The sequence below is a fragment of the Copidosoma floridanum genome, unplaced genomic scaffold (assembly GCF_036245765.1).
Source record: "Copidosoma floridanum isolate Cflo_tuat_1 unplaced genomic scaffold, Cflo_Japanese_pri ptg000021l, whole genome shotgun sequence".
NCBI classification, from domain to species: Eukaryota; Metazoa; Arthropoda; class Insecta; order Hymenoptera; family Encyrtidae; genus Copidosoma; species Copidosoma floridanum.
In genome coordinates, this window is record NW_028321898.1 from 31,775,961 (window position 1) to 31,797,391 (window position 21,431).

At 44.0% G+C, this 21,431-nt stretch overlaps 1 protein-coding gene and 1 long non-coding RNA gene across 2 annotated transcripts; both read right to left on the minus strand.

Moving 5' to 3' along the window:
* Positions 1-1,847: 1,847 nt before the first annotated feature.
* Positions 1,848-18,131, minus strand: LOC106647727 (endoplasmic reticulum aminopeptidase 1). Its single transcript, XM_089594577.1, has 14 exons — positions 17,805-18,131; positions 8,559-8,567; positions 7,239-7,391; positions 6,637-6,722; positions 6,012-6,108; positions 5,854-5,936; positions 5,573-5,778; positions 4,559-4,739; positions 4,260-4,485; positions 3,619-4,181; positions 3,326-3,557; positions 2,823-3,228; positions 2,235-2,730; positions 1,848-2,140 (listed from the first exon to the last, which is right to left on the minus strand). The coding sequence occupies exons 1-14, from the start codon at positions 17,932-17,934 to the stop codon at positions 1,982-1,984; spliced, it is 3,027 nt and encodes a 1,008-aa protein (XP_089450703.1). The 5' UTR covers positions 17,935-18,131; the 3' UTR covers positions 1,848-1,981.
* Positions 16,260-16,738, minus strand: LOC149374281 (uncharacterized). The gene is made up of 2 exons (XR_016293167.1): positions 16,595-16,738; positions 16,260-16,507 (listed from the first exon to the last, which is right to left on the minus strand). It is a non-coding gene; the product is annotated as an uncharacterized LOC149374281 (long non-coding RNA).
* Positions 18,132-21,431: the final 3,300 nt, after the last annotated feature.

Below are 21,431 nucleotides of genomic sequence, written 5' to 3' on the forward strand. Positions count from 1 at the left end.
TGAACAATTTTTACTCATTTATCGTTGAATTTATTACCTGTCCCTAAATCGAAAATCGTATTCAATAGTACACGCTACTTCGTTAACATTAATTAGTACAGTCGCAAAAGGCAATGTATTTTGTTTTTAAAAACATGGTACAAGAAGAAGTTGTATATATTAAAAAAAAAAAAAAAAAAAAAAAAATTCGAGCTGTCTTTCATTCTGCAATTAATTCAGCGCTTCACACATTCAAAATTTATTTGTTCGACGGCATAGGATCTCTACAGTTTTACCAAAAATTTACTTTTAATAACTTTCAATCATTCTTCGTGGGGATTCAATAATGCAACCATTAGCGAGTATTAGTGTGAAAAGTAATCATTATAATAGTAACTATTTTACGTGATTGTATTTATTATTATTATTCATTATTATTAATATTACTCTTACTTATTATTATTATTATAAGTATTATTATTATTATTATTATTATTATTGACGTTATGTCGATTATTACGATAAACTTTGGTGTTGGCAAGTATTTTGATTATAGGATCGGATTAGTTTTTAGTATAAATAAATAAAGTAAACGTTTATGCAGCGCACATTTATAACCAATATTTGAGTGCTCTGGTAGAAAATGATCAAATTTATCGAGATTACCATTATCCCTCGTACACATATTTGGATTGTAAATATAGTCATGCAATAATGAAAACTTCTGTAAGACGTAATCTGTTCTTATGTAATTATGTGCCAATACCTAAAAAGCTGGAATGACATATATTGTATTTCACTGGTGTAAAATTTAGAGTCCTGAATAATCACAGATTGTCGAGGAAAAGCCGTATTTTATACTGGAAAGGTGTTACTGAAGATAAAGGTAAAGTTGTTAAAAGTTTCTGTATGCTCCGTGACCAAAATTCTCAAAGTTTGGAGTGTACGCTTGTAAATTTTTCGAACTTTGAAAATTTTTGCACCAACACGTTTGCGTTTCATATGATTATACTTGAGCTTTACTCCGTGAAACAGCAACAATAAAGTCATGTACAGAATTCTTTACCTCAAGTTGTCTATATGGTTATAAAAAAAAGTGATGTATGCCCGAGCAACATAAGCGTACGGATATTATAACGTCGGTCGAGTTTACATCTGGTTGAAAGATTGCAAATGCTTTACCTTGACGCGCGTAAGTTGAAAAACGATAAACGAAAAAATCGTGCGTAGCTGCGAAGAATATAATATATTATCTCTCGGGAGGGAATTTACGTTTAGGCATACTTAGTAATTGTTAAGTTTTTATTACTCATTACTTTTATCGTTATTACTATTACTTTGGTTTACACACAACATGACGCACAGCGCGCGAAGCTTACACGTATACGGACTCACAAAATTTAATATCCACATTCCGCAATATCCGACTTAGCAAAATATTCGTTTGGTTTTGGACTTGATACACTGGCGAAATCTCAAATGTTTTACTTTTTCCTTTGTTTTGTAATTTCTTTTTTTTTTTTTTTATTTTTTTTTTTTTTTATTTATTTATTCAACAAACAAGCTTATCGAATTTTCGCGTAGCTTTTTTTCTTTCTTCTTTAATTTTTTGTATCGCAAACCTAGTTTTTGCGACTCTGAAAATCCACTTAGACACGAATATCCGATTTCAAAGCGACATCGTTTGGTTGAAAAAAATAGACATCCACTCGCAACATCCCCACAGCGTAGGAGTAATGGGTACAGTTGTCGACACCTTAAGGTAGTGATTGACCGCCACGTGCATTTTTAAATGGAGCCTTTATATATAGATATAAAAATCATACAGGGGTCAATCACTACCTTAAGGTGTCAATAACTGAACCGTTTACCCCTACACTTACAGCGCTAGCCAACGACAAAGACAACACATACAACACACACACGCTGCCGAAGCTCACAAGGACGCTCTTAATAATTTCGCTCATACCCCGGATCCTAAATTGTCATGCACACTAGCAAATTAACTCGATTTGCCTTCGTTCGCAATCCCGTTGAGCCACTCGTCGATCGTGCCCGCGTTCTCCTTCACCCAGTGGATGTTGAATTTGATCGTTTCCAGGCTCTGCTCCAGCATCCGCTGGCCGCTACCCACGTCGATGTCCTTGAAGAACTCCTTCACCTGTGTACCCACACCAACAAATGTATCGTTATTTTTGTTTCAAATACACGCGCAAATATGTCGGTGGAAAGAGAAAAGATAAGGAAAGGCGGACCTCGCGGTAGTCGTACTCGGTGAAAAAGCCCGAGGTGACGACCTGTATGAGGCCGCCCATGGTGAGGGAGCCGTTGCCAAAGAGGCCCTGTATGTGCGGCCAGTGGGCCTTGAGGTGCCTCCAAGCCAGGAGCTTGCCCTCGGGATTCTTGGCGACCGCCGCGATGACCGCCTCGACGTCCTGGGGCCTGACCAGGTTCCGGTCTAGCGTCTGCAGCAGGTAGCGCTGCAACAGCCAGGGATCCGTAGTCGCGCCCAGTGCCTGGAGCATGATTCGCTTCTCGCTCGGGAATTGGGTCCTCAGGTAGGTGTCCCAGCAATGGCTCCACTCGTCCTGGCCCCCGAACTTCACCCCCGCGGCGTACACCACGTCCCGGATGTTCGGTGCTATGCTCTTGTTTCGCAGCATCCAGTCCTCGAAGAGGCCCTTTGCCGGCTTGACCACCTCCTCCAGCTGCAGGTCCACCGCGGATTGCAACACCGAGATACGCAGCAACCTGTTTTGCAATGGCAATAATCGTCCAATCAGCCAGAGCTCCACTGACAAATCAATGTGTACATATTAATGTGTATGTGTGTATGTGGGTACTTTTTGAGGTGGGAGCCATCGTCGCTCCAGCCCACGAATTTGGTGACGGGTGTCATGAGCCTGCGGAGAAAAGCGATGTAGCGCTTGTAGCCCGAGCTCTCGCTGAGCTTGTCCTTCCACGAGTGGAGGTAGTCGAGGGCGGTGGCCCAGGGCACGTAGTCGCGCTCGTTGAGCAGGTAGAGGGACAAGCGTAGGGGAACCGTGGCGTTGAGAACCCCGGCTTCGCAGAGGGTGAAGGCGTCGTCGACGAGGTTGGCTCGGTCCGCGGGGCTGAATTTTTCGCGCTCTCGGACCAACGTCTCGATTATCGTCGACCACATGTCGTCCGGGTACGACACCCGGTAGAAGCCCGTCTGGTTGACGTTGCACTTTATGTACTCGACCTCGGCCGGCACCTCGAACGTCACTATAATCATCATCCCGACATCGTTTAATCATCATCATCACCGAGTGACATATGTATTATTATTATTATTATTATACACAGCAATCGAGACAAGTACCGTCAGTCATGTTCATCCAGACGTTTTGGATGTCCTTGGGGTCCTTGCTCGTGTAGTAGCTCAGAGGGACGTACCACTTGTAGTTGTACGGGGACTTGGGCTTGAGCAGTTCCGTGTCGTTCTCGTAGGGCGACACGAGGAACCTCTTCTGCGAGGCAGTTATCATGCCACCCTCCCTCGATATCGTTATCAGAGGGAACCCCGTCTGTTGGGTCCACGTGTCCATTATGGCCTGGAAAGAACGAATTAGGTACACCTGCCCATTGTTGCGGGGGTCGAGAAAAAGCGTATACCTTGACGTCGAAGGTTCGGTTGATGTGCTTGGTGAAGACCGACCAGAGATCGTTGGTGTCGGCGTTGGCGTAGGCGTGACCGGCCAGGTAGTCGTTGAGCCCGGCCCTGAGCGTCTCCTCGTTGAGAAAGCCCTCGAGCATGTAGAGCACCGAGGCCCCCTTGTTGTAGCTTATGGTGTCGAAGATCGACTCGATCTCGGAGGGGTCCTTCACGGGTATGCTGATGGGGTGGCTGCTCGCGAGGGCGTCGAGCTCGAGGGCCGGCTGGATCTTGTCGAGGATGAACTGATCCATCATGCTCCACTCGGGCGATATGAAGCTCACGCCCTTGTACTCGAAGAAACTGGCTGCCCCCTCGTTGAGCCAGAGGTCGTTCCACCACTTCATCGTCACGAGGTTGCCGAACCACTGGTGGGCGAGCTCGTGGGCCACGACCACGGCGACCCACTCGTGGGCAGCGGTCGAGGTCTCGCGCGGGTCGTACAGGATCGAGGTCTCCCGGTAGGTTATCAGTCCCCAGTTCTCCATGGCTCCGGCGCCGAAATCCGGGATCGCTATGAGATCTGCGGTGGGGCCAAGGGGGTGGGTCTCGGATATTTGTCTAGCTCTCGGTGAGACAAATCAATGGGAAAACGGCTCACCTAGCTTGGGCAGGGGGTACTGGACGCCGAAGAAGGACTCGAAGTAGTCCATGGTCTTGGCGGCGGTTTTGACCGCGTAGTCGGCCTGGGGTAGCATCGAGGGTGCCGCGTACACGCTCACGCTCACGTTGCGCTGGGTCATTTGGGAGACGCGCTTGAAGTCGCAGACGACGAAGGCCACGAGGTACGTCGACATCTCGACCGATTCTTGGAAATCGTCGCGCAACTGTTGGGTTCGTTTATATTGTTTTTATTGTTTATTTGTTTGTCATATCGATTGCGCTTGTGTGTATACTCACGAGGCCGGTGCCCATGTAGAATCCGGCGTCCTCGGTGTTGACGATTGGCATGTTGCAGAGGGCTATGTGGAACCGGTCCCTGAATATCGATATCTTGAATTTGGCTTTGAACTGGGGCTCGTCGAAGCAGGGGAAGGCCGAGCGCGCGTACGTCGGCTCAAAGTGCGTGGTCGCCAGGTACCTATGACCGTCGAAAAAGCTTTTACACACATTAAAAATTTTGATCTCTCGTTATTGGCTCTTAATTGTTACTTAAAGTAATCACATGGATTTAAACGATAGCAAACAACAAGCACAACACTAAAGTTACATTGTACAAAAAAAAAAGTACCAATGAAAAAATATGGATAAGCGTGCACGTTTTGAGGATATGATTCATCTATGGATGTACTGTGCGAATGATGGTGGATTTTTTTTTTTTTTTTTCAATTCCTTGTAGATGAAAGTTAGATGACAAACAAAAATTGTATAAGTTTGATTAGTATTGTGGCGGATATTGTAAATTTATGACCGTATCAGTACAAATCGGTTGACTAATTGTATCACTACTCTCTAGAGGGTTGTTAGATTATTAATTTATTTGATAAATTATAAAATTGTATTTGCTTTTACTTATCAGCAGAAAGCCTGCATCAATACATTGTAATGTAGGTAATGACCTGAGGAAATAAAAAAAAAGACATCATTTGTTTTTTTATTTTTATGCATTAATGTCAATTATGATTGCTCTATCACCCTATCGGTTTAAAAACCTATGAATCAAATATTACTCTATACAACTAACTTTTCTCTAAAAGGATCGAGTCGTTTGGAATGTAATTAAAAAAAAAAAAAAATAAATAATAATAAACAACAACTACCGTTTACTCTACTACGACATAAATACGTATAATCCAAGTGGGTAACGTGTAGAGATAAAATGTACGTCGTGCAAAGAGTGCGCTATCTATGTATTGGAGAAATTACGTTGAGAAAGAAAAAAAAAAAAAAAGGTACGATAAGATTACTAGATACCTTTTTTCTTTGTTGGCGTTGACGTAACTGCTGAGGTAGAAGCCCTCGAGGTCGTTCTTGAGTTTTGACATGAACCTCAAGTGGACCGTGTAGTTTCCCCTCTTTCTGAACTTGCTCTCCTCGAGCTCCAAATAAATTTGCTGGTGTTTCGGATACTCCAACAGCTTGGCGATCTTCAGCCTGTGCCCCTTTCGGTCTTGCACCATCTGCGAAGACAGGTTGCATCATTCATACACCGCGCGGCAATACATATTATGGGCGGGTCAGTCATGCAATTTTACCTTTTCGTTTATTGTCAGGTTTTTACTGTGGAAGACGATGAAATTGGTCTCGCGATCTACGTAAAACTCTATAGTCACTTGTCCTGAAAGATAACAACCGAAACATCATTTTTTTTCCACCCACTCAAATTTAAAAAATACATCTTGCATCGGCTCACCTTTGACTTCCAGCGTCGTTAGATTCGGATGGATCGTGATATTGTAGCGCGTCGGATGGACGTAATTCGGTAGTCTGACGTTGTCCCACGGAAAGATCTATGGGGGAAAAAAAAAAAAAAAAAAAATTGAATAAAACGACCGCAAGCACGTAAGCTTCCCAGCTCGGATCGAGAATCCCGAGACGCGCCGAATGAAAGGAGCGATCCTATATGGTATCCATAGAGTTGCGCACGAGTGAAACAAATACCGCGTCAATGAGATGGTGGAAAAAAAAAAAAGTTTCCGAGTAGGTCTCGAGAGCGCGGCTCCCGGCGATTGATTACCTGGCGCTCGGGCCTGCATGTTGTGCAGTCACGTACACCTCACGACGCGCTCGAGTGTCGATTTGCGCTCTTTCGTTCCTACTATGGGGCGATAGAGGACACATCGATCCATTGCCGGGGGTTTCGAGCATATATTGCTGACCCAGGGATTTTCGTCAAGTGCTTTTCCGATGCGCCGCTCAGTTTGGCAAAACCCATCATCGTTCGAGGGAGCAAATGTTTTTCAATGTCCCCACCCCAGGAGAAGGTGCTTCGAAACTTTCGTCCGAACCGAGTAGAAAAGATAATCTAATATGCGTACCTCGCCGTTGGTCGCGAAGGGCTCGGCGCCCTCCTCTTCCTCTTCGATTTCCAAGTTGGCTGGCTTCTCTCCGACGCAAGGGCAGTCTGAGGGGGAAGAAAAAAAACAAAACATTCCAATTAATTGTTTTCCCGCTCCCCGGGACCATCACGAATTCAGCAATTGATTACGCCATTATGTTATATATATATATATGTATATGTATAGGTATGCACTTGTCGTCGAGTTATTTACCTTGCTGCTTTCGTAAGCCCGAGAGCCCTAATAATGCGGCAAATTCTAGGTGGTTAAGTACATAGTGGTGATGGTGGTGGTGGTGGTGGTGTGAGTGAATTATGCAACGTGAAATAATAAAAATTTTTATTTTTTTACTCTCGGCTGTATATATTTTGTGTATGTATTGGGAAATAAATTTATGAGTTGGGTGTACACGTACACGCGCTTTTTTCCTCACGTTTCCATGAAAAAATAAAGAAAAATGAAGGAGACATGATTATACATGACAATGCGCATGAAATGACATGGTATTATACATTATGATGTATAAAATACGTACAGGTTGATGAAATGTATGATAAAATCGTGCGTACTGGGCACTGTACCATTTTGTGGTCCCGCGAAGGCAACGATGAGCGATATGGCGAAAAGTGAGGCGAAGACGAGCGTGGCGATGCAGAGGGCCCGCTTTTGCGAGCACATGGCCACGCCGTTTTGCTCGTAGATGTTGCGCTTGTGCAGCCCTGGATTGCTCTCACCTGGAACAGAAAACCAAATTTTTTTTTTTTTTTTTTCAGTCATCTTATTATGAGTTCATGATCGTCATAATCGTCATTTGGGGGGGTCGTCTACGTTAAAAGCTCGCAAACTCCGTCTCACTCGAGAGATGCTCCACTTTATTGGGCCATAAAAAGTTTTGCTCGGGATTGCTTCGAAGCAAAAAAAATGTGCTCGCATCTCGCCAGAGTCGATCGATCGAAAACGGGGTGAGCAAGGAACATTTTGTAGCAAATGTTGCTCGTACAGATACGCAAGTTAAATTTTTTATTAAAGATGATACAAAACAAAAAAAAAGTTGTAAGGGTCCAAGTAACTAACCAATACCAATGTATTTTTAGGTCGTGGCACATCAGGCACGGTAAAATGGCAACAAAAAAACAACAACAATACAATAGCAACAGTAGTATAAGTGTAACAATTTATCAGATGAGTAAATACACGACATCGTGTGTACTACTACGTGGCGCATGTGTAAGTTTGATCGAAAGCTTTGGTGCATCGCACGCGATGTATATTATTGCCAACCGTGTAATTGACCCAGAACACGTATAGTAGCATCATTTTACATGTGAAAGCAACTCGTTGAAACGTAACGAAAAATATTGGCGATTTTTTCCGATCCCGTCGATACCACGTGCATAACTGTGTGTAGGGTCGTTGAGAAAAAATGCGCTTGGACATCACGTGTACCTGCATGCTGACGTTTGTGTCGGTTTCTTTTCCTCTACGCTGTTTCATTTTTGATTTTGTTGTTCCACTTTGAGACGACGCGGTCTTGATGAAACAAAAATTCGATACAAGAGACCAAGAGGCTCTCGATATTTCTCGCCCACGCCTCGTCAAGTGGCCGTGCACTCTCGAAGACTCAATGAAAAGTCCAAAGTCTTTTCCAGACTCGTGCAGTCTTTCAAAGGCTTTTCCAGTATTTTTGATGACCGCAAGAGTGGGCGGCCCCTCGTACCTGCGCTATACTCCCATAAAATAAAAAAAAATGTCACACGCATAAAAATGATTTTCAAAGCGTTTTTCCTCGTTAGCTTTAGAAATTACCGAGTTAAGACGCCGGCGATCGCCTCCGATGAAGCAGCGTTGATAAAAAAAGCTGGAGATGGGGGAAAAAAAAAAGAAGAAATTCGACACTCCACCGTTGGAAGCTGGCGACGCGTAGACGACGAAGCCCCTCCTGCCCAACGGGCTCATAAAAAATTTCGCATCGCACCCCTTATCTCTCGCTCGCTCTTTCGCACTCGACCTCGATTTCAACGACTCGCGCTCTCGAGGCTCTGCACGAGTGTGCCACCTATATATATTGCACACATCACGTGTATGTTATATACCTTGATTTTTTTTTCCCCACTCCGCTCTTCTCTTTCTTTTCTTCAATGGAAAGAGTCGATGCGAGCAAGACACGCGCGACATTCAAATATTACGAAACAACCGCGCGTGTGTTACACGGAGACGTGGGGGGGAAGTCGGAGGCAGGGATTTTCCTTTGTTCGTGACTCCGCGGAGCGCCCCGGGTGCCGCATTAATTTGCGACTGAAAGCAGGTTAGACACTTGACGCTCTCCTTTTTTTTTTTTTTTTCCCCTACCAGGTGAAGAGCGGCATCAGAGGAAAATCGCAGAGAAAGAGAGAGAGGATTGAAAAAGAGTCGCGTTTCTCCGGTTGACCTGCTTCTTTTGATAGCAATTGGATTTATTTCGAGAGCCCCGAGCTTGAGCTAAGTGTTTTAAAAAAAATTTTTCTCCCGCGACGAGTTTCACCGCGATAGTAAACGGCTCGTCGTCGACGGCTACTGTGACATTTTCAGCGATGCAAAATCACAGTAACGGTATAGTAAAAAAAAAAAAAAAAGCAGATGGGTATACCGTCCTATATAGGTATCGGTCATCGTCTCCCCTGGCAAAAGCCATCAATCGCTCGAAATGAAAAACGGGGAGTCACGCGCGACGAGGAAGACAAATCCCTCCTATCGAGTCTGGCTGTCTGCGGGGTTGGACAGAGACAGATTAAAAATGCAAATAGCGCCAATCGAAACGGGAGCGAGAAGAGGCGCATTGCACGTTATTGCACAGAGGAGGAGGTGGAGGAGGATAAAAAGGACCGACGGTACAGGGCAAAGGAAGGAAAGATGAATGAAAAGCTCCGACGGGGGTAAATAGAACCACGTCTCTTTCCAGGGAGGTATCGACCATCGGAGGAAAGTCATAGGAGGGAACAAAAAAAAAAAAAAAAAACGTGGAGGTGGGCGGGAGAAGAGGAGACAGCGGGGTTCAGTTGCAGCAGAGCGGGCGAGCGGAGGAAAAAAAAGTCGGCGAGTCATGAGTAAGTGGGCCAGCCGGTCGAACACACATTTCAAGCTTGCACGTATACGTTACAGCCATGGAGCTATACTGTCTCCCTGCCAACCACTTGTGGGGGGGAAAGGGGTAGGCATGGTTATATAAATTATATGTACACACGGTCTTTTGTACTACACATTCGACGTTCATCCGAGGCAGAGCCACCCCTAAGCTACACTTTTAGGTTCTTCATTCCCGGTTATACTTGACTCACAAGCTATCGGTAGATTATGTAGCACACGGAGGTTCGATCGTCCCTTCGTTTCCATGAAGCCAGTGCCGTTATTTATGCCTCGCGGTAAATAAAATTTATTTTTCATGGCACGCCGAGAGCATCGCGATCGAGCGTCGGCTCCCGTTATTTATGACGATCGCTCTGGCCTACGTGCCGCGTGCACGTGTGCAATAGTTTCATCGCACTCTCCAATTGGAGAAAAAAAAGAAATATACTCGACCGGTTGGTAGAGAAAAAAAAAAAAAAAAAAAAAATTCGACCAACTTACTGCAAGAGGGAAAGTGTCAGTAGTACCAACAGGATTTGGTCAGACGTGTAAAGTAAAGTGGTGTTCACGTCCACCTACTTGGAATGGCACCTACACTACAGAAAATGTTGTTCATCCATAAGCATGATGAAATAACAAAGAACAATATCCTCTCCTCCCGTAGTTTTCGATCCCGTAAGGGCCCACTCCATACGGTACAAGTGATGCACTTCAAATTAATGAAGAACGAAAAATTACAGCTACATAGGAGTACAGGTACATCAGTAAAAACAGTCTTCAGAATGAAAACAGAAAGATGTTGAAAAAAACGAAGTAATTTTCATTTGGGGAACATTGATACATGCTTGTCCGACGAAACGTTTAGTTGTACTACTAGTTTGTCGCCAGACTAACGGGGTGTAAGGGGACACTCAATAATCCAAATATATAAGTGTATCAAAACCTGCCGGGGCAAATAAAGAGGGTTGTGTTTCAACGGTGTAACGCGATACAAGTGACACCGCTGGCGTTACACCGTGTATACGTAAGGGATGACACATCGAGATTACGTGCAGGGCAAATATCGCGATGCCCCATCAAGTTAACACACGCCGGGGGATGTATTACTGCGTCCTATGCCAATAAAATTTTCAACACTACAGTTTTCCCTCTTGTCACGAATATCCAGAATTATTTATCAAACAGCATTTTTGTTACTACTGCGTGTTATTGTATAATGGGATAGCTACATCAAACAATAATATTACTGTTACTACGCTATTATCCAAAATCAAATACTATTAGTCGTAAAAATCATACGGAAAATCTTTCGATTTCCGGTCCAAGATAAGATATATATCTACACTATGGATAATACTACACCACGAAGCATGTGTATAATATATCTGTATGGCATGCAATAAAAAGACACGCCAAGTGTCAATGGGCACCCATTAAAATAGTAAGTAGTAGCGTCAAGTGCTCATGAAATTGCCGATTTCGTCGCGTTAGTTTTTTTTTTTTTTTTACACCGGTAGATAAAACTTGAGCGCAATAAAGAAGAAAAACAGAGCGGGACGAGCTATTCGAATAAACTTTCATCCCCTTGTTCAACGCGAGGCCTGTCAAAGACCTATACGTACGTGTAAAACGTATAAAAGCAAATAACGATGAGGAGGTGTGAAAAAGAGGTGAAAAAAAAGAAAAAAAGAAGCGGATAAAAAATGTGAAAATTGTCTGAAGGTGCGACGTAACGAGATGTAAAAAAATTAACAAAGTAACAACGGATGAAGAAGAAGCGTGTGTAACCTGTGAGGAAGGCGACGTCATCGACATCCTGCTCGCTCATAGCTAACCGGTTGGGCGGGGGCCTTTGGCGCTCCTTGTGCTTGTCGCCCCGACGATAGACGAAGCCCTTGAGCTCGCCGTCGGTCGAGGCATACGAGATCTTGATGAGGGGCTCCCTCTGCTCGGCCAGCTTACCGCCGGCAGCGACGACGAGCAGCCCACCTGCCGCTCGCTCCTCGCGCACTCGTTCACCCCGACCGAGCACCTGCTCGCTACCACCCCACCACCCCTCTCCCACCCTTTTTCTTTTTTTATTCCTTGGCTCCTTGACACACGCCGACGACAATGTCACAACACATGTATGTATATGTATATATATCGTTAACAGGTACAAACTAACAACGGCAGCACAAACAAAAGTACATTGTCATCACGAAAAAAAAAAGGTGCGAATCACATCGCGCTCGAGGTGCTGTCGTGTGGGGATGGACGCGTGGACGGAAGCGTAAACAACAACAACAGTAGCAGCAGCACTCATGTGCACAGCAGTGCAGTGCCCCGGTACGGCCGGTCGTTAAGTAGGAGGGCTGGACGGGGTGAGCGGACCATCGGCGCGACGGAGTAACGTGCCGGCGTTGTCATTTCACCGGGAGCCAGCTTTAGCCCCGAGTGTTGGCCCATCGGTTGTGCTCTCGTGGTTGTCACTGACGAACGGGGACGGAATGGATCGAGGCGACTCTCCGGTGGGGCCCCCACACTGGCCGGGGCTCCATCCACGCAGCGACTGAGCCGACAGAGAAATGGCGACCTTCCGTGGAATCGAGTCGAGGGCTCCTCTATCGGGTTATTCTCTCGGCCTCCCCCGCGGCTCTACTGCCGCGCTCTCCCGTGTATATATCATCCAATGCACGCGCGTCCCCGTATACCTATGACGATGTGCGTGCGCGGTGGCAGCTATACATAGCCGAGTGGGAACCAACCCCCGGATGTTGCGCGTCGGCGCGTGGCGCCACCTGCTGCCGGAGCTTGCGGGACGTTGTACCTTGTACACGTGATCTTACGAGAGTTTTCTTTTGATCTTCGTTTCCGCTCGTTCTACAGGTAAGTACAGGCGAGAGCCGATACCGATCTGTACCGATCTGTCGTGGCGCCCCAGAGACACCAGAGAAGATGATGAAAAAAAGACGTTCATTGTTTCAGCCGATCGCGCGTTTTCATTATTCGCTCATTCATAAACAATGGTCACAAAATTGTCATTAATTTGGGTAGTTTTTGCGCGTGGGTAACATATACTTTGGAACGACAAAATAGGATCCTATGTAACACCATATCCAAAAATTGCAACGGTTTAGGGCACAACACGCGTGAATGAACAGTGGCCGTTATTCATCGACTATAAAAAATGCCGTTTTGAGCACAATGAAAATGCACAGCTATTTACTTAAAAAATAGAGTTCAGGAGTGATTGAAAAAAAGAAAAAAAAAAACCTATTCTCTCGACATGCAGCCTCTCATCTTAATTTTTCGAGCCACTCGCGTCCAAACGAGCGCAATCGCGAGCCAACATCGCGAACGAGTCGGGCAAAAGGCTGAAGAGCCGGAGAGGAAAATCGACCGCCTACGGGGCAGATACGATGCTAAAAGAGGGGGGAGGGGGAGATAACGCGTGCCTCTGGGATGCGCCGGCGGGATAACACAGGTATAGAGGGAATTGAAAAAAGAACCCCTCTTCCTTTTGCCCCCAACTTATCGCCCCTCTTTCATCTCAACCGTAGCGCGTAGCGGCATAAACGTGTTGTTTCGAGGGGCGCTTACATCCATATTAAGTATATGTATATAGACTGGAGCGAACTATCCGCTTTACTGAATGCACAAGCTGCAACTTTCTCTGTGACCAACCGTGGGTACATATTTTTTGCACAACGGGTACGCGCTGTTTGCGCAATGTATTAGTAAAAAAAGACATTGTAATTTATAAAAATACCAGAAGTGCGTTTTACAAGTAAAACCAATCGAGTGTATAAGTATACTACGAGAAAAAACCAACGACGATACGTACGCCACCGAACGGTAAGCGCGAGAAATTTTCGCAACTTTTTCTCGAGAGCCGATATGAAGTCGAGTATACGAGCCCGACATCGATTTTTGTGCCGCGCGCTAGCGACGTTGCATCAGTAGAGGTGCCGCGACTTGTCAGCAAAACGCGCGACCGGTTCCATACACACCTAACGTACTTTTCGAGTTTCCCCCCTCCCCCCGGCCACAGCTTTACCACCCCCCATTACTCTATGTATTATCAAGCTCAAGCAATATATCGCTTAGTGTACCTCATTAGGGAGTGCATCCACATAGTACTGTAATCGCCTAATAATATTGAGCTTATACGGGACACCAGAAAAAGTCAAACAGCTCGTAGCTTGTAGAGCAGGATAAAGTCGGCTCTTGGATATTACGAGCTATCGCAAAACAGGGTTGTAGGGAGCCTCGGGCAACCTGGTCGCTCGGGAGAAAAGGAGGAGGAAAAAACGCGTACGGGGTCCCATCAGGGGTAAAAAAAAATGAATAAATAGAGTACCGTCGAAAGTGTTGTTCGTGTGTTATACACATATATGTACGTGCTCTTTTGCCATCCCCTCGGGGATACGCACGTCTCCGGCACATCCAGGATCGATAGGGTAGTTCCTCGGCTCCAACTCCCCACAGCCCCGTTTTCGTAGTACCTATTTTCCTTGCTTTCCTCCAGTGGCACTTCTAGTGTCCCCTCCCCTCTCGCCCGTTATTCTTATCTCCACGGCTGCGTGTGTATACGCAACGGAGGTATCGCAGCTACGTGGTCACGGCACAGCTACGAACTGCTCTTTTTACTCTTTCCACGTGGAGGGTTGACTCTCCGATATCGCATCAACAGTTATAATTGCCTCCGACGGAACGAGCCAATTTTCTCCGCTTTTACAAGCAGCGACGGTTTGGCCCTTCTTTTTAATTTTTACTCGGCACTATACTGTTGTGTCCGATCTCGAGCCCATATATAGCTGCGGCTTTCAAAGGTCAGGGATGTTTGTGCATCGTGTGACTATATTTACCATTTAACTTTGTACTCTTGGATTGTATACCGTCTAAATATTTTTACTGGCACTTTTTTCCTTAATCGGTCTCTTACGTATGGATATTCTTTTCTGATCGTGGTAAGTGTATATTTCTCGAATTCGAGAGGAAACGATATATAGTACTTGAAAAATTCATTGCTAGTACTTGTACACGGAATAATCAAATAGATGGATGAAAAAGTAAAAATTTAGAGTTGACGAGAGAAATACGGTTTCTCTGCTGTGGGGGAAGGGGAAATCAAAACAACGCGGCAATTATAGATCAATAGCTGTAATTTAGCTCTTGGATGAATATCAAAATGAAAACCGAGAAGCGATTTTTTTTTTTTTTCTTTCTATCATTATTATTATTACTGTCGTAATCGTCGGACATGTAATTAATTGGAAAATTTTTAAGATTTTTTTTATTTTTTTTTTATTAGTTACTAATATTTCTTTATCCACAACATCAAAAATCCTTGATTTACGTAATTGGCATTGGTATACATACGTCTGTTTGTATGTATAAATCATCAGTGACGTCGTTCTTTAGGTAAAAATGAAAAATAAAAACACTCATGATCAACAAGCTCGTACAAATAAATCTAAAATTACACTTGCGATAAAATTAACTTTATGTTTTTAATGTATATTTTAGTAATAAAGTATTGACGGCGCGTGTTTTAGCACGTCACCAACACGACGATTAATCGAAACGAAAATTTTTTCGTGAGTATGTAAAATTCATCAACCAACTAAAAGAAACTGGATTTTTTTCCAGGCTTCCTTCCGTGAAAGCGATATAGATCGAATAAAATGCCTGTACTTGTACATGTGCAACTCTCGTAATGGATGAAAAGAAAAATAAGAAGAAGAAGAAGAAGAGGAAAAGTGTCGGATAACGCGTCGAATGAGCATAAAACACAAGAGCTCCGCGATAAAATCAAGCCAGCGACACTGGAAGGAGGAAAGCAACTATTCGAGAGCACCTGCACTCTATGGTCATACTTTCAAAGACTAAGGACGAAATGTTCGAGTGGAGATACCTGCTTGTGTACCATATATACAACAGTACACGCGCAAGGAAGAAGGAGAACGGCGTATAGGCGATCGATCGGCTCTACTACCCTCTCCTTTTTCTCCCTTCAAGATTTCCCCCATCATCACACTTACCTATATATATACGTGAGCTTTTATGCTCCGCTACACCTGCTCCCTCTCTTGGATTTTTATTTCTCGCTCCTTCAACTGGCACTTTAGAAGTACTCAATTTGTTTTTTTTTTTTAAGGCAAATCCCATCTTCGAGATGGTAATATCGACCCAACTCCAAGTACACGAGCAATAGACGGAAAGTTTGTTATTGGAGTGAAAAAAAAAAAAAAAAAAAAAAAAAAAATAGAAATGCCAGTTCAAGTGAAACCTTTTGTTAACATTGTTACATTAATATTAAAACAGTTTTCGAAGCTCAAAGTTCTTTTGATCTTGTACCTCGTTAGATACTCGCGTTCTGTGTCATTGTCATGCGTGCCCGTTCATGCAAAAACCAACATGTGGGACAGCACGAGTACAGTCGAAAACAAACGCGTGCTCTACTTTCAAACTATCAATTTATTTTTCCTATTTACTGTCGAGTAAGTACAACTTTTTTTTTTTTTTTTGCACATTCGTAAAATATACATTTTTATCACGCGAATCGAAAATTTATTCATTCGTAGGGTATTACGTTATACCAAGACGATTTATTGCCCCTCCGGCTGTTGGTTGAGGGCCGACATCATTTCGTTGATGTCGAACGCGAGGAACCGACTGCATCTGCACGTGTAATCACCGACGCACACTCCGTTGGGGTAGCCCAAAATACCGCACAATTTCTTGCAAAAGTTTTCGTCGCAGTCTGAAACGAAGATAGCGAAAAATCGCGAGTACATACAATTAAATGGTCTCAATGAAAAAATTGTGGACAATTGTACGCATTACTTACTGTAAGCGCAAGTGGCGTAAGCCAACAAGGTGACGAGCAACAAAGCTGTAAATACGGCTTTCATGTCGGCGGACACTGTTTTAACGGAGAGTCAATTGTCCCGGAGGAAACTACGTAGCTTGGCAAAACTACTGGCTGTACGCTTCCCAGGTAACGCGTACTCTCTTTTATATATAACAGGGGAGCAACTAGCGAGGGATAAATACATGAGCACAAGTGCTGATGGGAATCACAGTGATGCAACAAAGATAGCGATAAGGAATATACAATAATATCACACGTATGCTCTATGTGCCGATAAGCGATTTAACCATTGGCGTAGCTGTGTCTGTACGTGCAATCTATTATACATTTCATTCTCCAGCTCTAATATTCCCCAACTTTTTTCTGTATTTTATTTACCCATAGTCATTATTATCAAATGTCAAGTTGATCACAAATAACGTAAATGTACACACACCACCAAGGAAAAAAAATTGATTGAAGAAAAAAACTTTTTTCTCATAAACTCTTGAAGAAAGGTGCAATATGTTTTAAAAAACAAATTTCAACTATTCAATAGGTAAGTATTAAAATTATTTTAAATGAAATTTTTCTGTCAACACTATAATCCATCACATAAGGAAATCACACTGACAACACACATACTTGTACGCACACAGAGACGGAAATGATGTTGTGTAATGTATTTGAGTTTCAAAGGGAACAAAAAAAGAATGTTTGTAAGGTGTTAACTTGACATGAGATTTTTCGTTCGTCCAACAGTGCCCAAGCAATGTTACCCCAATGAACTCTTGAACTTGCGACCTTCCGAGGAAGTTGCATCAGGTTTATTTGAATACATTTGTTTCACGCACGAGCTGTAACCAACGAATCAGAGTCACGGATACACTACGGGCTTTGTTCATCGTTCCGTGAAAATTCAATAAAAAAAAAAAAAAAAAAATCCTACTTGGGTCACCAACATTAAATGTTACGCACCTACACTCGGAAAATCGATCGACCGAAAGAGAGAGCAGCGAAGGGCCCTCCCCTTTCCATGAAACCCACCATACACAACCACACAAATAACGAGACCGAGAGTAGTTTATTATTAGGCTAAGGACCTGGGGTCCTTAATAGCCTAGGCAGTTTTACATGGGAGAGAGAGAAAGGGTTAGTGAGCCCTTCGTGGGAACAAATGTAAAAAACAAAAATGACAAAGACTCACCTGGCCGTTGGGCGTTCGCGGTGCCGTTCTGTCCCGGGCCGCGCGAACTCGCCGAGGTCCTTCCCAGTGGCTCCATCCGGATGACCTCGCTGCTCGTCCTACCCGACGAGGTCGTCGTTGCTTCTGGCATACTTTTCCCTCCCCTCGAGACAAATGGCTGGCCGAAAGGGTATACAAAAATAAGCTACGATGTCGACTATCCTCAAGCCATCAGCACTAGCTCCCAGGTGAAGGGTAATATATTATGGACAGCTCGAATGGCATATTTCATAAACACCTGTAGCTTCGGTTACACCTACTGGTTCCTCACGAATCACCGTTTCTTCCTTTTTTCTGTTTTTTTTTTTTTTTTTTTTTTCCAAAAGTTTGGTGCAACGTTGCAAATGGATCATCCATACATCAAGCGCATGTAGCAATGGACATCTATGGAATCCCAGTCCCTTTAAAAATACATGGCATCTCTAGTAAGCTCAAGCTTTAGGCAAACGTGTGCGTGGATACAATATGTAGTGTAGAAAAAATTCGACGGCTGCAGCGAGTGGCGTCGTCATTAAAAAAAAAAAAAAAAAAATTGATCCCAAAGCCACGATTAGCTGTAACACGGTGCAGGATACCTTTGTATAAGAAGGTATACCGATGAATGAGTATATCAAAAAGCCCGCAAAGTACGCGCGATGCACACGCGCTCGATATTTATATACTGGTGTATTTTAACACGTATACGTTTGGCACATTGATTGTTTTGCTTAACACTTGGACCATCACAGTATTTAGAATGCGTTGCTGTGTACTTATCTACGTAGATATATTTTACTTTGATTATCCGTCATCCAAATTTACAGCCGATCCTCCAACTCTGACTGTATAAGGGGCTTAAAAAAGGGAGGAGGAGTAAAAAAAAAAAACAAAAAAAAAACAAAAAGGGTGAAACTAAAATTTGCGAGCTTATCCGCTCAGCGCATCCCCGGCGTCTCTTTGGCCGGAAGCTTTCCACCCCATTGGGCCGCCCTGGCCATTATCTTGGTCGGCGTCTGCCGCCTCTTCTCCTCCGCTGGTGCGGATCATCGAGTGGTCGCGGATTAGCTGCGAAGCGAACGTTCCGACCAGCTGCCGTTGCTCCACCAGCCTGCAAGACAAACGCACGCGAGTTAGCCCATGGACGGTTCGGGGGGTGAAATCGAACCGGGGCATTCAAGAGCGGGGAAAATTACTTTAATTAAAAGAGCTCGGAAGCTCCCCGAGGAATGCAACGTATATCCAAGAGGAGGTTGCGGATGGGAAAACAAAACAAAGTACAAAAAGGCCTCTCGGTGCAATTGCAGGGGGGGGGGGGGGGGGTCGGCCGTGCTCTCTTTGTCGAATGTCTTTGTGGCCCACCGAGGGTGGCTCTGCACTTTCGCCAACAGCCACTAATCCCAGCAATAGCTCTCGAGTTTCTAAAGAAACGCACGGGAGGTGGGGCCTTTTTCATTATTTTTATTTTGTTTTTTTCCACCATTTGGACGCACAATTGGTGCATTTACTCGTCTGCGCTGGCACGCTGTATTACAGTGCCCCGTACTTGATGGCGTCTTCATTTGTGCATGTGAAATCACGTGGGTGCATTATTGAGATCGCGTGTCGGTGTAATTTTAATGCCCAACCGATCGGTATATGTTCCGTGTCGAGGTGGTTTTCCGGGCGCGCTTTTCCGAGACGCGCCCACTCCTTTTTTCCCCGAACTCTATTTTTATGCTCTCACGACAGCTGTATATATACATAACATGTACCGAAACTTTTCTTTTTTCCCCCTCGTGATTTTGATAAATTAGGCTGGCCGGCTCATTGTGATCGCCCGACTTTTCCCGGGATCGGTTAAAGTATACGAGTTTCGCGTGTCCCACTTTCACGGGCAAATTTTAAATGTGACTGTTGCCGTCGTGACGAGTGAACAGACCAATAAATGGAGTTCGCGTTGTTTACTTCGGAAGATGTTTTCCAAACAGCCGCGAGGTTGACTCTGATCGATGAACCCCGTTCACCAACACCGTGCCAGAAATCGTTTCGATCTTTTCATGTGGTATTAGATCGACGTAATATACGTCGCGTTCGCTTCGGTCGGCCGGTATAATCCCCTGCGTCATCGACCCATTTGTTTTCAAAAATACTCCGTTACTGTCGTTTTTACGAGCTACTTTATACCCCTATTGATCAATGCTCAATGGCACAATTCCCGTGTGTATATACACATATTTATATACGTATTTCAATGCGTTTTGACGTAAAAAAAAAAAAAAATGGAGCACTGGCGCGAGGTCGCGAAATTAACGCGAAAAACGATACGGAAGTATAATAGCTCGGCCCGGATATTCCATTAACTGTGCCGGAATGCGTTTGCCGAGTCGTCTCGTCGTCGCTTTTCACAGAGCCGGTGCAAGTTTGCGTTTGCACTCGACTCTGCTACGGCAACGGGAGCCTGAAATATATTTCGGCCTTTTTTTAACTCTCGCTGTACAATCCGTTTAATTATAATTTTTCCAATTTTATTTCCTTTTCAACGCCCAATCACCTGCTGGGTGATGCGAGCTCATGTTATTTTCGAGAGTCATTTCAAATGTTGTTACGTCAAGCTCATATGATTTTACATTTTCTCTACATTGAGTAATACGTATTTCTTTTTTCTTTTTACAAACTTTTGCAAACTTTAGATAAAACCTTTTTTTTTTCCTTGCGGAATAACGTACCATATTTTGTTGTTAAACGCAACAATTCACTGACGTTTTTAATGTAAAAATTGCTAACTTGAAAAAAAAATCTTGAAATTACGGTAAAAATCAGTGCCGAAGGTGTATTATACGTTGCAACTGCGTTATTTCAACTCGAGGTCGCGATCTCGCGGAGTAATAACAGACTGGTCGACATCGATACAATCATGCCCCGGGTAGGTACTTTTTTTTTTTTTTTTAATTTTTTTTTACGCCGCACGAACAGCGAACTAAATCCATACGCTGTACACGACAAGCGTTTTTCTCGCCTGATTGGATCGTCCGATGTATTTTTCGACGATCGACACTTGTCAGCCGACCAATTATTATTTTTTTGCCGTGCAACGCGTTTCGAGGTGCGATATCGTAACGTGTTTTATACGCCACATCTTTTTTTTTTTTTTTTTTTTTTTCCCTCTTTTTCTTAATACATTACCACAAGTATATTTTTAAAACGCGTGTGATTCTTCATAATCTTTCAAGTCGACTGCTCAGCCAAGTATTTTTCGGTTCAAGTTAAACAGCAGTGGGAAGCTAATCTTGACGAATACACGCAAACAAGCCGGTCTAGGTATGTATTTAAAAAACACGCGACGAAACTAAGCGCACTATCGTCACTAAATACGTGCTACTACTCTGTACAAGGATTTTTTTTTTTTTTTTTTTTTTCAATTCTCGTGGATAATTCACTTATTGCCGTGCGATTGTTGAAGTTACGCGCGCACAATATCGCGAGTGCACTCGAGTGGAAATCGGTGCAATTGCCACTTTGGTGGAAAATTACACAACAAGTGCGTAACTTTGTTACCTTATTAATGCCGATACAAAGGGGTTGGGGACAAAAAAGAAAAGTACGGGGTACACTTGGCCCTCGACTTTTGCC

Excerpts from the sequence above, each read along its gene's own strand:
- LOC106647727 (XM_089594577.1), bottom strand. The coding sequence starts at position 17,934 with ATGCCAGAAGCAACGACGACCTCGTCGGGTAGGACGAGCAGCGAGGTC. Across the intron at positions 4,486-4,558 it reads TCTACATGGGCACCGGCCTC|TTGCGCGACGATTTCCAAGA; the intron begins GTGAGTATACAC and ends CGAACCCAACAG. Across the intron at positions 3,558-3,618 it reads ACCGAACCTTCGACGTCAAG|GCCATAATGGACACGTGGAC; the intron begins GTATACGCTTTT and ends CGTTCTTTCCAG.